At 51.5% G+C, this 13611-nt stretch overlaps 4 protein-coding genes across 4 annotated transcripts; 3 read left to right on the top strand and 1 right to left on the bottom strand.

The window, feature by feature from the left end:
- Positions 1–1084: 1084 nt before the first annotated feature.
- On the top strand, positions 1085–4848 carry EsH8_V_001015 (uncharacterized protein; the record flags this gene model as incomplete). The annotated part of the gene is made up of 3 exons (XM_083273531.1): positions 1085–1289; positions 1338–2872; positions 2926–4848. 3 exons carry the CDS (start codon positions 1085–1087, stop codon positions 4846–4848), a joined length of 3663 nt encoding a protein of 1220 aa, XP_083126246.1.
- A 758-nt stretch (positions 4849–5606) lies between these two features.
- On the top strand, positions 5607–6597 carry EsH8_V_001014 (uncharacterized protein; the record flags this gene model as incomplete). The annotated part of the gene is made up of 3 exons (XM_083273530.1): positions 5607–5845; positions 6003–6228; positions 6334–6597. The coding sequence occupies 3 exons, from the start codon at positions 5607–5609 to the stop codon at positions 6595–6597; spliced, it is 729 nt and encodes a 242-aa protein (XP_083126245.1).
- An 810-nt stretch (positions 6598–7407) lies between these two features.
- EsH8_V_001013 (cytochrome P450) lies at positions 7408–9014 on the top strand (the record flags this gene model as incomplete). The annotated part of the gene is made up of 3 exons (XM_083273529.1): positions 7408–7819; positions 7884–7946; positions 7999–9014. 3 exons carry the CDS (start codon positions 7408–7410, stop codon positions 9012–9014), a joined length of 1491 nt encoding a protein of 496 aa, XP_083126244.1.
- Positions 9015–9794: 780 nt separating this feature from the next.
- EsH8_V_001012 (uncharacterized protein) lies at positions 9795–13116 on the bottom strand (the record flags this gene model as incomplete). Its single annotated transcript, XM_083273528.1, has 3 exons — positions 9795–11574; positions 11627–12711; positions 12787–13116. The coding sequence occupies 3 exons, from the start codon at positions 13114–13116 to the stop codon at positions 9795–9797; spliced, it is 3195 nt and encodes a 1064-aa protein (XP_083126243.1).
- Between the last annotated feature and the right edge of the window lie 495 nt (positions 13117–13611).

Below are 13611 nucleotides of genomic sequence, written 5' to 3'. Positions count from 1 at the left end.
GGACCACGTTATGCTTCCCGATGCGACCTGTTGTGTAGGTGTTCGAGTCCCGGGAGCTCGACCGTATTGGTCGCCGTCTTCATCCCAGAATTCATCAAACAGGAGAGCGACGGCGTCGGACTCCCGTGGCAAGGCGCATATTATTGCGACCTTGAAGTCGTCGCGGCAAGCGGGTCGGGATGGAGTAGACATTGGGGTACGGCAAGAAGGCTACGGGTGCGTGGTGGATCAGGCAAACACGATGCAGGGGATGCGTGAGAAGAAGGGGTTTACCTCGCCAATGCTAGATCAGCTGATTGCTTGGTCCAGCCGTATCGCAGTCACCCCGAGGGGCAGTGCAGCGTGAACATGACCCAAAAACCGGAATCCATAATTTCCCTCCCATCTTTCGAATTAAGCATTTCTTTGGTCTGAGCTGGCCTGGACCGGCCTGGGCCGAGGGTGAGCAAGCCTGAGCTTGTACGATGGAGCCTGAGCGGGGGTATCGATTTAGTCTCCCAAGACTGGATTTTAGTTCAAATGTTCCGGTCAGCTTCACCTGTAGAAGCACCGATATACATACCCAACTGCATTGGATTATCCTTGATGTTGTCTACTTATTGGCATGCCGACTTCTGGCATTGTGCGCCGTGAGGGGTTAGATGCACGTGGCGATGGATGTGACCATTTAGGTGACTAATTTCTTATGCAGTCCGCCAGAGCTGTGGTGCTCTAAGGAACTAGAAATGTATGGTCATACAAACGCGGGCAATGAGTAAATGAACTTTGAAAACACCAGAATCACTACAGGACAACGCAACATTGATCAAAATGGTTGGTTTAGTAGTGGTAACAGATAAGAAAACATAGGGTAACATAACGTACCAGTTGAAAGACAGAGTACGGATAAGCGTGGGTAGTGGGCACTTGGCAGACAGGGTGTCAGTCATCACTAGATGGGATGGATATGCATGTGTGGGCCAACCCCTCTTTAGCTGCCAACCGTCGTTCGCTCAGCCTGATCGTGCGAGCGCAAACTCAACGACAACTTCAGACCTAGCTCTTTCCGTTCTACAGAGCTCATAAATTCAAGGCATACCATGCGATGGAGCGCAGAGCAAAAAGGCCACGGCCTGGACAAGTCTCCGACCTGGGTGATAACCCTGAAAAGCGACGGGTCGCATCTCAGAAGGACGATGTTCGTAGGGCCTCCCAGATCTCACAGGAGCCTGGCGCTCGGGCGGAGTTTTATGGTACTGGCATCCAACACTCGGGATCAGGCAGCTTCAATGCTCGCGATATCTACATTGGTATGTCCTTTCGCGAGCGTCATGTGACTTAACTGACCAACGAGGAAGGATCAACGCCAGAAAGTGAACGCGAGCGCGAGTTCTTGAGGGATTTACGTGTCAGCGATCCCCGAGATGATAAGGAACGCATCGAGCGCACCAAAGGCGGCCTGTTGCGAGAATCGTTCGATTGGATTCTTGATCATGATGACTTCCGCCGATGGCACGAGCACGGACAGAGCCGTCTGCTCTGGATCAAGGGCGATCCTGGCAAGGGCAAAACGATGCTAGCATGCGGGATCATCAGTGAGCTGGAAAAACGACCTGAAGACATAGTCCTGTCATACTTCTTCTGCCAAGCGACAGACGTCAGTTTAAATAGCGCAACATGCGTAGTACGCGGCCTTCTCTACCTACTGCTCGACCAACAACCGACTCTTATCAAGCATTTGCAAAAGAAATACGACCATACGGGAAAGCAATTGTTCGAAGACACAAACAGTTGGGATGCCTTATCAAAAATGCTTATTACCACCTTGCAACAATTAAGTACACAAAACACCTACCTCGTTGTCGACGGACTTGACGAGTGCGTAATGGGCCTCAGCCAGCTACTACACCTAATCGTCCAAGTTTCTTCTTCATCTAAAGCAAAATGGCTGCTTTCTAGCCGTAACAGATCCGACATTGAGAAGATTTTACGACCTACCGAGTCTCGGACGAGATTGAGTCTGGAGCTAAGAGAAAACGCGGAACTTGTTTCCCAGGCCGTCAACGCATACATCGCTCAGTGTATTTCAGATCTGGCCCTGCTGCAAGGAAACAAAAAGCTCCAAGACGAAGTCCAGCACGAATTGCAACTAAAGGCCAACGGAACTTTCTTATGGGTCGCCCTAGTGGTTCAGGAGCTTCACAATGCAGAGATTTTCGAAGTTATCGACATCATTCATGATATTCCAACCGGTTTAGACGAGTTATACGAACGGATGATACGACAAATCCAAGAGCAAGGTCGTCAGAGACCTGAATTTTGCCGGAAACTTCTTTCAACAATTACTGCCACATATCGTCCACTTCACCTAGAAGAACTGCAGGTTCTTGTCGATTTGCCGCCTGAAGTTTCCAACACACCTCAAAATATCGTAGCGATAGCGAGCTGGAGCGGATCATTCCTTACAATCAGAGACGATATTGTTTACATTATTCATCAGTCGGCAAAGGATTTCTTAGCTAAACATGTGTTTCTTTTCCCATCTGGATTAGCACAGGAGCATCATGCTATCGCCTCAAGATCAATCCACGCCATGTCGAGAACACTTAGACGAAACGTGTATGGCATATGTAGACCGGGATTTCCCATCAACCAAATCAAGCCACCCGACCCAGATCCGCTAGCGCCATCCCGGTATTCCTTTATCTACTGGGTCAACCATTTGGCAGATAGTTCAACCGGACAGAACCAGCGCTACCAAGGACTACATGACGGCGGACTGGTTCAATCTTTCTTAGAAAAGCACTTCCTCCACTGGTTGGAGGCGCTTAGTCTTCTTAGGAGCCTGCCAGAGGGTATGCTTCAGATGTCTAAGCTAGCGTATTTAGCTCGGGTACGTCTCTACAAATGTGTCAAGTTCTGAAGTAATGCTAATGGAACAAAAAGGTATTACCAGAGAAATCTAAGCTTACAGATCTGTTTCAGGACGGATTACGGTTTATTCGAGCTAACCTAGCGATCATCGAGAACAGCCCCCTTCAGGTTTATACTTCAGCACTTATATTCTGTCCAGAACGGAGTATTATTAGAGAGTCTTTTCGTTGCGAAGAACCTCAATGGCTAGCTATTAAACCGGATATGGATGATCAGTGGAATGCATGCCTTCAGACGCTTGAGGGCCATTACCGGGGTGTTTCCTCGGTTGCCTTCTCTGGTGATAGCACGCGCCTGGCATCAGGATCACGGGACTGTACTGTCAAAGTATGGGACTTTAACACAGGTCAGTGTCTCCAGACACTTGAAGGTCATAATGATCATGTCCGGTCAGTCACCTTCTCAGGCGACAACATGCGGCTAGCATCAGGATCAGCCGACAAGACTATCAAGGTCTGGGACAGCATCACAGGCCAAAATCTCCAGACACTTAAGGCCCATACTGGTAGCGTCTCTTCAGTAGCCTTTTCAAGAGATAGCAAACACCTAGTCTCAGCGTCATCAGACAGCACTATTAGAACCTGGGACAGCGTAACAGGCCAGTGTCTCCGAACACTCAAGGGACATACTGGCGGCATCCACTCAATAGCCTTTTCAAGCGATAGCAAACAGCTAGCATCAGCGTCAGCAGACAGTACTATCAAAGTCTGGGACATTAGCACAGGCCAGTGTCTTCAGACGTTAAAAGGCCATAGTGGTCATGTTGTCTCAGTAGCTTTCTCAGGCGATAACACGCAGCTAGCATCAGCATCAGACGAGGGTCCTATTAAGGTCTGGGAAAGCGCAACAGGTAGGTGTCTCCAGACAATTAACGACCTACATTTCAGCGTTACATCAGTAGCCTTCTCAGGCAATTGCACTGAGATAGTATCAACTTCAACCCACCAAGACATCAAGGTCTGGGACAGTGTAACAGGCCAATGTCTCTATACATTAAAGGGCCATTCCAGCAGCAATACCTCAGTAGCCTTCTCAGGTGATAGCAAACTGCTAGCATCAACATCAGAGGACGGCACTATTAAGATCTGGGACTATACTCTTAAAAAGTGTCACCAGACCTTTGAAGGCCATAATGATTGTGTCTGGTCAGTCACCTTCTCAGGTGATAGTACGCGGTTAGCGTCAGCATCATACGACGACACTATTAAGATCTGGAGCACTGTTACAGGCCAGTGTCTCCAGACACTTAAGGGCCATAGTAAGTGTGTCTGGTCAGCCACATTTTCAGGTGATAGTACGCAGATTGCGTCAGAATCGTTCGGTAATACCGTAAAGATCTGGGAAAGTAGAACAGGCCAGTGTCTCCAGACGCTAAAGGGTCATACTGACGCGATTGAGTCTGTGGCCTTTTCAAGCGACAACAAGCATGTTGCATCAGGTTCAAGGGACAGCACTATCAAGATCTGGGATAGCGCAACAGGCCAGTGTCTCCAGACACTTAAGGATCACAATGGTCACGTTACTTCTGTAGCCTTCTCGAGCAATAGCACACAGATAGCATCGGCGTCAGACGACAAAACCGTCAAGGTCTGGAACAGCGCCACCGGCCAGTGTTTCCGGACGTTTTACGTCGGCCGAGAGCTTTCATGTGTTTCGTTTTCAGAAACTAGCCAGCTGCTCTACACGGAAATGGGCGCCCTTGATTTAAGAACGACTGCATCACCACCGTCAACCAGTGCTTTCGGAAGGCCTCACTTCTACGGGTACGGAATTAGCGCCGACAACATGTGGATTACAAGAAATTCTGTAAACCTGGTATGGCTACCGCCGGAGTACCGGCCGAAGTCATGTGCTGTGGAAGGGTCTATGCTAGCTATCGGGTGTGCTACAGGCCGGGTTTTGATTTTTCATTTTTCGGAGAACGATTTAGTCTAGTCGTCCCTTTCCGTTTTTGCTTCTTTATGCGATTACTTTGAACTACATCTTTCCCCCCAGCATAGTGTGCCATCATAAGGACGTGTAAGGTGTCGATTCTCAGCGACAGTGCCGTGTGCATTTGCAAACAGTTCTGTCGTTTCATCTGGGCGAGTATTGCTATAGGTTTTAGCCTTGGAGCTATGACTAGTGGCGGACAACCACCATTGTAATTTGTTAGCGGATCTCTATGATGTTCTACTGCAAATCCTCCCAGTGATACGGGATTGATTGGTCGATGCACATCACTGTGAGAGCGAAAGGCACTCTTCCGCTGCTGTCTCGCGCCATAACCGTACCACTCGACGACAAACACCCAATCACATGGTTCACCCATTCTGAGGGTGTGTCCATTCGGAGATAGTAGTTAATGCCGCTCGCGCTTGGCTATTGCACGAACCTTTTTAGTGCTTAGCACTTCGCAAAATTGGACTTTGGTTAGTTATCAAAAGTAAGGATAGGAACCGAATCCCTGCTGACTAAAAATGACCGCTGCTGCCTACTACTCTGCTACTTAACGTTATCCCCTCCCGCCACGGTACCAACTCGACCGAGACCAGCTTCGCTCTCAAAAGCACATGCTAGACGTGGTGCTCTTCCTTGTCACACCCTTCTCCGACTTTATGTAGCATTCATTACATTTCCCTAGTCGATGCAATAACTCACTCTGTGTCAATTAATTGAACTCCATTGATTTCTCTCCATCAACTTAATACACCATGAAAGTCATTATTGCCGGAGCCACCGGCTTCGTTGGAACCGAGCTACTCCGCCAAAGCCTTCGCATGCCTAGTATCACCTCTGTCGTCGCTTTTTCTCGGCGACCCATCGACACTTCGGGCAGCATAGGGCAGCCCGGTGCTGATTTATCGAAATTGAAAAGCATTACTATCGACGCCTACGACAAGTACTCTGACGAGGCGAAGGCAGAGTTTGGGTCTGCTGATGCTTGTATTTGGTATGCCATATTTGTAGACACGTTGTCCACGGGGAACCTACAACCAACAAAATACATATGACCTTTTTCTTTTCTTTGAAAAGAATCCACTCATAGACTCAGGGTCTACTTTAGCCATGGACATACTGTGCTGACAACTATGCTCCTTTGAAATCAGGACCGTCGCTATAACGCCATCCAAGTCATCTTTGTACGACTGGGATGAAGTTCGTCGCATATGCCACGAGTCACCACTGGCTTGTCTTCAGGCCGCATTGGAATCGCGTTCTTCGGGAGAAAATGCATCTAGGGAGCCTCTTCGTTTTATCTACATGAGTGGCGCGACGGCTGAGCGCGACCAGACAAAGACACCTTCCTACAAGCCGAAGTATACTCTCTTGCGGGTATGCACTCCTCCGTCTTGTTTCCCTGCCCCCTATGTGTCCTCTCTGTGTTGTGGCCTTGCAAACCAAGATCAAGAGCTAATATTTATGGAATTTGTTCTACAGGGAGAAACGGAGAATGCCATTCTGGCACTTACCAAGCAACACCATGCCAATATTCAAGCCTGTATCGTCAAGTCGGGATTCATTGTGGCCCCGAACGACCTGTTGAAGATAGCCTTCGGCTTTGCTTTGAAGTGGGTGGCTTCTGTACCCACTATTGATGTTCGAGAGATCTCTGCCGCTATGCTAGACCAGGCCACGACTGGTTTCGACAAAGATACATTGGATAACGGCGACCTTATTAGGCTGGGGCATGGGAAGGTCTGAGACGAGGGTGTGCAGCTGTTCAAGTCCGAATATCTTCTAGTTGAACCAATCCAAATTCTCACGGCGCTTGCGTAGCCTTACTTTTGTCTATAAATTGTCGTGCTTGGAGCCTTCGCAATGCGCAGCGTCTTTTATCCATTCTCCGTGGAGGTGGCCGTGATACGTCCAAGGGTTGTTTACGCAGCAGATTTCATTGCTCAAGACCGATTGTGAATACTGGGCGGGACAATATCGGAGAGGTCTCCAGCTTTGTGAGTTGTAAACCTTTGTCGTTGTAGACGCTGTAACTGTTTTTAGAAGAGTGGGGGGCGGGGGTTATTGTAAGAGTCGAGCTACTCCTCCGATCCACAAAAAGAATTCTACTAAAAAGGCCAATGTCATGGCAGCGAAAGGTCAAATCTTTTGGTGGGTAGAAGTTCGGCGCCGGCCGGTGCTCCCGCGCGGGGTGGGGCCAGGACCTTTGTGCCAATGAGACAGGCGATACCTGGTAGTAAAGTGGAGGCTGCCGGGATGACCAAACAATGCCGCGAAACTAACACCACGCCGAACCCATTTCGAGAAGACATTGTCACGCATTGACTGCGTTTCCACTAATAACCGCCCGTGTAACGATGAGTCCGGATGATTCATCGTCGTCTAACCTTTCTCGGCAAGCTTGTATTGCAAAGTTGACGTCCAACTCCACAACAGCAAATGTTAAACACTCGCGTCACAGATATTAAACAGAAGCTTGTGAACTGGAAGAGCTCGAGATTCCACATACCAAATATCAATTTCTACTTCTATTACAATACTCTCTACTCTCTTACAATGGATGAGAGACAACGCCTCATTCTGGGCTCTGTAATCATACCCGGGCTTCTTCTTGTTGCAGCGTGGCGTTGGTTACGAGTGTCAGAAATCCCAACCATTAACGCTTACCGTGGCGACTTCACCCTCAAAAGGGCGCATGCACAATATTTGCAAAATGCGAAGGGTCTTATTGCCGAAGGAATTGCCAAGTTCAATGGGCCGTTTCGCGTCGTAACCACCCTGGGGTCCAGGGTGATACTCCCTTCGTCGTTTACGGAGTGGGTCAGAACATGCGATGATCTCGACCATCCCAAGCTTGTCGCCGACGAGTATTTCGCGTACTACCCAGGGTTTGAGGGGAACAAGGTCGTTGTCGATCCAAGTCGCATGATGATCAACGTTACCAAGACGAAGCTGGCTCAGAGCTCCCGTGAGTTACCCAGACCCAGCTGTTACATTATCCACGAGTGCGGTTCACTAATATTTTTTTACAGAATGTGAGCTATTCAATGAAACCATTTCAGAGATGCTCGAGGAAGAATGGGCTGATGCAAAAGGTACGTGGAAACACCATGCTGGACCACATCTACTTGAAGCTGACATGTTTAGACTGGAAAACCGTCAAATGGGGCGAAGATGCCCCTCGTTTCGTCGGCCGCATGTCTGCAGCAGTCTTTGTGGGCCCTCAACTGGCTCGAGACCCCGAGTGGCAGAAACTCACTCTGACTTACACCCTCAACTTGTTCAACAGCATTCGAGCGCTTCGTGGATGGCCCTGGCTGCTGAGACCCATTGTTCACTGGTTCTTGTCAGAGTGCCGAACATGCCGAGATCAGGTCAAAGTTGCTCGCAACATCCTGACCTCGGTCTTGGAGAAGAGAGCGCGCGACAAGAAAGAAGCGCTAGATGCCGGACGAACGCCCGTTGTGCACCAAGACACCATCACCTGGATGCAAGAGCAGGCAAAGGGGCGCCCATTCGACCCGGCCGCGACTCAGCTCGCATTCGCTATCTCCGCCATGCACACCACCTCGGAGCTGCTTAGGCAGGTCTTGCTGGACATTTGCATGCACCCGGAACTCATCCAGCCCCTGAAAGACGAGATTGCGACGGCAGTGGAAGAGAGCGGATGGACAACGGCGGGCGTGTTCAAGATGCAGCTTCTGGACAGCGTGATCAAGGAGACCCAGCGCCTGAAGCCCGGATCCTTGGTAAATCTGGAACGCAAAGCTCTCCGAGACATCCGCATGCCAAACGGGATGTTGCTACCCAAAGGAACAAACATTGCCGTGGACACGTCTGAGATGTGGAACCCGAGCACCTACGAGAATCCCGAAAAGTACGATGGGTACCGGTTTTTCAACATGCGCCAGAAGGGGGGTCCCACGGCGAGCACCGCTCAGCTTGTCTCAGCAACTTCGGACCATATTGCGTTCGGGCTGGGCAAGCCAGTCTGCCCAGGGCGGTTTTTCGTGGCTCACGAGGTCAAGGTTGCGCTGGCGAACATTTTGACAAAATACGACGTGCGGCTCCCGAAAGGCAGAAGCCCAAAAGTCATTCATTATGGATTCGAGATGCTCTCGGACCCGACGGCCGAGATTGAAGTGCGAAAACAGAAATCATAGATTGTTCGAAACAAATGCTCCGAGAAACCATCTTCACATTGTGAAATTGCTACATTCCAAGTAGCCTTGAGCGAAATCGGAATCTAGTTCTCAAAGTTATATGAGTGTGAGAAATGCAGCTGATGATTATAGAGTGGGCAGGGCCGGAGCTGGGGCTAGGCATAATTTTGGCGCCAGCGGTCCCCTCTGGTAATCTCTGCCGATTTGGAGTTCCCTCTAACGGCGGCTTCTTCAACACTTTCCAGCTATTACTGCAGCCACATCTCAGCATAAGAAATTGGTTCCTACTGTCCCGTTCATCAAGCCTGCCCCTATCCCCAAAGAAAAACTCTCCCCGTGTCTGCGCTGTCGTTGTCACACGAACCGGGGCGCAGAAAGCTGGCAAGGAGTGGCAGCGTGCAAGCCGTCATAAAAACTAGACCTGCAGACTACTGATACCAGGTATTAGCAAATGGTGACCAGACCATACTTTTGACGGGGGCGACTGACACTGCCAAAAAAAAAAAAAAGCACGGCAATCTAAGCCTTTTCCATGTCTGACCCAAAAGCTGCTGGTATACAGACTTAGGGATTTTCATGGCGACGACCCCGAATGGGAATGCTGACTCTTGTTTCATAATATGTCTCGATTCAGAATTCTTCAACAGGAGAGATTTGAGATCCCTATGAAATTTTGTGGAAATTCGAGTTTCGTCTTATGTTCCCGGCGGTTAGAACCGGCAGCGTAACTGAGGCAACGTTGGTGGAGATTCTGAGCGATGATCTGTAGGTCAACTATGCCTAACTGCCTCCATAGTGTTCCCCCTGTCCCCCATGCTGTTGCCAACCCAGAGGATTATCCGGATGAGGACCCTCAGAGACGATCTTCTGTATCTGGCTCACGTCGTCCTCTCCCAGGATGTCCAGCACGCCCCAGTCGAAAACGGAATCGTGCTGGTGGCTCCCATACGACCACCAAGGCTCAGGTTGGTTATGCACGTACTCAGAAGAGTCTACAATGGACGAGTTGGTTCCGGTTTGGACGGCGGAAACCGAGCTGGCCGCATCCGCGTCCATCGCAGAGCCGGGATAATTTGATGAGCCCTCGGTGTCCGCCACCCCGAGAAGCCCGCCCTCGCTCGACGATGGGATCCCTGTGTGGGAATTTTCTGCGGCCGATGACGAGGGAGCCCCTGCGCGGGCCCACTCGTCAGAGATGGCCGCCAGACCCTCGCCCAGGATCTGTCGTCGGAAAATATTGAGGTCCTGGCCGACGGGCACATTCCAGCTGACAGCGCCGCCAGCTTCTAGGACGTGACGGAGAATGTCGATCCCGCGGACCTCCACGAACTTCTGGAACGCCATAGCGTCCCCCAAAAGATTGGTGTCGATGTACGCCGAGTGCGGCCGGGGGTCGCCCGGGAAGAGTACGGCATAGATGGCGTACCATTGCTCTGCTTCCGAAAGCTGTCTCGGCGCTCTCTTGCACAGCTCAGCTTGCTGTTTCTGGCTGATACCTACCGGCCGTGGACGGCTTCCTCTCTCGCAAGTCCTCTCATATGTGTGGTTGTCCCTGGTCATCTCATCCAAGAAGGACAGGTGGCAGATCGGACAGTAGATGGGCATATAATGTCTCCTCTTTAAATGCTGCTTGACGTCGCGGATCCGGGTCAGCCTCTTGCCGCAGCAACTCCCGTTAACACGGCTGTCCTTCATCCAAAATGGACAGGCCAGTGTCTTTTTGGACTCGTCAGCTCGTTGCCGCTTCCGGGCTCCGGGCTCTTCCATCTCTTCATCGTCGTCGTCGTCGTTGTCGTCATCGTCATCCGGCCCGCCGCCGCCTCGCCTGGGCTGGCCTCTTCCTCGTTTTTTTGGCTGCCTGCTCTCGGTTGGGGCAGGCCCTCTCGCAGTTCCATGGACCGGCCCGGGGCTCTGCTCGTTCCAGGCTTGAAAATTGTGGAGGACGACACGGAGGACAAGGTGCCTGATGCGGGATAGAACAGGATGGCCCGCACCCTCTAGCTCAGGCGGATCGTTCAGGGCGTTCGACGCCCATGCGTGTGCGGAGTCTGTCGTCTCCGTAGCCGAGCCGTACGCCCATTCTGAGTCCTCCAGGGATTCATTACTCGGCGAGGGCAAGCGTAGGCCGTAACGCTCGCTACCGGGTCCGGCGCCAAGGGTCTGCGCTCTGCCCTCCGACTGTTCAGTGCCAGCAGGCCGAACTGCGAGTGGAAATGAATTCAAGGCGTCACCTGCCACACAGCATGCCACGGCAGGCGTTCTGTCGGTTAAGATAGGCTCCAAGAGGCGGGGCACTATGTGCGTACTTCGAAGTCGAGCTTCTGCTTCAGCAGCTACCTTATTATTTTGGTCAACCTGTAAGTAAGACGCCTGTGCTTTATGGAATTCCGGTTCCTCAATGAGAGGCTTGTCCTTGTTCTGGATGTGAGTTTCCAGTCTCAACGGCTCAGCAACACCTTGGTAACTAACCAGCTTGAGGTGCTCTTTACGAGCAGTCAACCCCTCAACATGAGCCTTGTGATGGGGTTTCCTAGCCGGTACTGTGTCATGGTGTTCAGCTCTAATAAAAAGTCAGCAAAGCGTGGCATCTCTCTTTTCTATTCATTACACACCGGATATATCTGTCCAGTTGTGACCAAAGAGGTGAGATGATTGAGAGCGTCGCATTCTGCAGGAATGACGGGTCTTGCTGGTTCAGCTCAAAGACAACGCCAGTCTTCTCAACCCTGAATTGCTGATGAATGCAAGCCCTGACCGCATCCTCGAACGGTTCTCCAAGCTGATGCCGGATTCTCTGAGAGGAGAGAAGCTGTTTGGCCGTGATGAAGTCTAGCAAGTCGGCGTCGAACTCATTGTCGCTCCCAGCTCCTTCGCCAAGGTGGTGCTTTGCAGCGCTTTCGCGTCGGATCTCCGAAAGACGCTGGCCAAACGCCAGCTCCACGAGGCAGAGCCCGAGCCGCGCAAGAACAGGTCCCCGGGACAGGATGGACCACACCGTCGACGATGGGGGTTGAGTTTCGCTCGGTGCACCGGAAGAGTTGAAACGACGGCAAAAAAGCAGCGGCATTCCTGATCGATGCGAGTTCCGGCCGGCAGCAATGGCCCAGCTGTCCCAAGTCCACGAGTCGTCGATCCAAGGGGTCGACGCCAGCTGGATGACGGCAAGACTAAGTTGCAGAGCCAGCTCCATGCGTCGTTTCCGATCGAGGTTGGCCCCCTGCAAACTCATCCAGCCTTGCAAGGTTAAGATGGACCCGGTGTCCTGCTCGGATGCCAAGGCCTTGAATGAACAGGCCGTGTCCTGTACGGGAGCTGCTTCCTGGGGTTGAATGATGAACTTGAGCGGCTGGACGTAGTCCGTTTCCATCGACTGTTCCGACGAGAAACCTTCGCCGGTCATTGAGCACTGGAGAAACACGACGTGGGATTCATGGTGGCGGCATATGGATTCTCTATCAAGCATATCGAAGGTAACTGCTGCTCTCCGGGAAATATTGTCGAGAAACTTGCAGATGCTGTTTATGTTTGGCGACTGAAACGCACGGGAGAGCAGGGTGTGCCCGAACAACAATCGGGAGGCCAGAAGTCGGTTTGTCTCGGAAACCATATCCAGCCGCACCTGGAGCTGCGTCCTGGAGTTTTTAACGGGCCCTCTAACCAACCCTAGAGGTTTCCCTCTGATCTTGTCCAGCACCTCCTACATTCAAGTCAGCGTAGGAAACCGGGGCGTTGTCTGGGCGGCAGTTGCGCAGCCCACGGCATGCATCTTTACCTTTGCTCGACCGGCGTTGACAAGCTCGACCCTGACAGCTTGAAGCTGCCCTGTCAGCGTTTCGAGGTCTCGAAGCACTCCGGCGGCATTTTCCGCATCGAGCTCTTTCTCCAGCTGTTGCAACCAGGCATTATCGTCGTAGGGCGAGGGCGGTTGCGAGATGAGCAGAAGCCTCTGTGCGGTCTGGTCGAATAGAGTCTTTTCGTTGGCGATGCCGCGCGCCAGTCCGCGGGATTCACGGTCGGGCTCCGCAATCTTGTACTTCTCGGCAGCCTCGGTGACCTGGGGAAACACGCTTAGCACAGCGCTGATGCGGTTATGGTCGGACATGTCGACAAGCGCGATCCACAAGGAAGTAGAAGGATAAGAATGCGTCCTTGATCATTGAGGTTGTGGGTCTGGAAAAGTGGACGGGATGCGGAGAAGAAAGGCGGGGGAAGACGAGGGATTTGGAGTCCCCAGTGAGAATCTGCCTAGGCAATGATGACGTCTCGTTGGGAAAAGGCGTTGGACACGTCGAGCCGGGCATGATCGAAAATGATAAGAAGCCTCGCTGCGGGAAAGGGACCATGGCGAAGCCTTGCCACCAGTCATTTTATCTGGGGCTAGAGCTTTGCAAGAAATGTGCATTTTCAACGACTATCCCTTGGCAGCAAAGGCCTGTTAGAGCCGCTTAGGTGTGTGGGTGGGTGAAGTGTTCTGTTTGATTTGATGCATAGCGAGTTGGGCAATCTTTCCAAGCTGCCAGGCTAGGCTCAACTGGGTAAGCCATTTGTCCTGGTGATAGATTGTGCTTATCCCTGGAGAACCACTCCCAATCGTGTC

Source organism: Colletotrichum jinshuiense, chromosome 5 (genome assembly GCF_051148585.1).
Source record: "Colletotrichum jinshuiense chromosome 5, complete sequence".
Taxonomy (NCBI): domain Eukaryota; kingdom Fungi; phylum Ascomycota; class Sordariomycetes; order Glomerellales; family Glomerellaceae; genus Colletotrichum; species Colletotrichum jinshuiense.
Note: the sequence above shows the minus strand (reverse complement) of the source record. Positions and strands in the feature narration are given on the sequence as shown.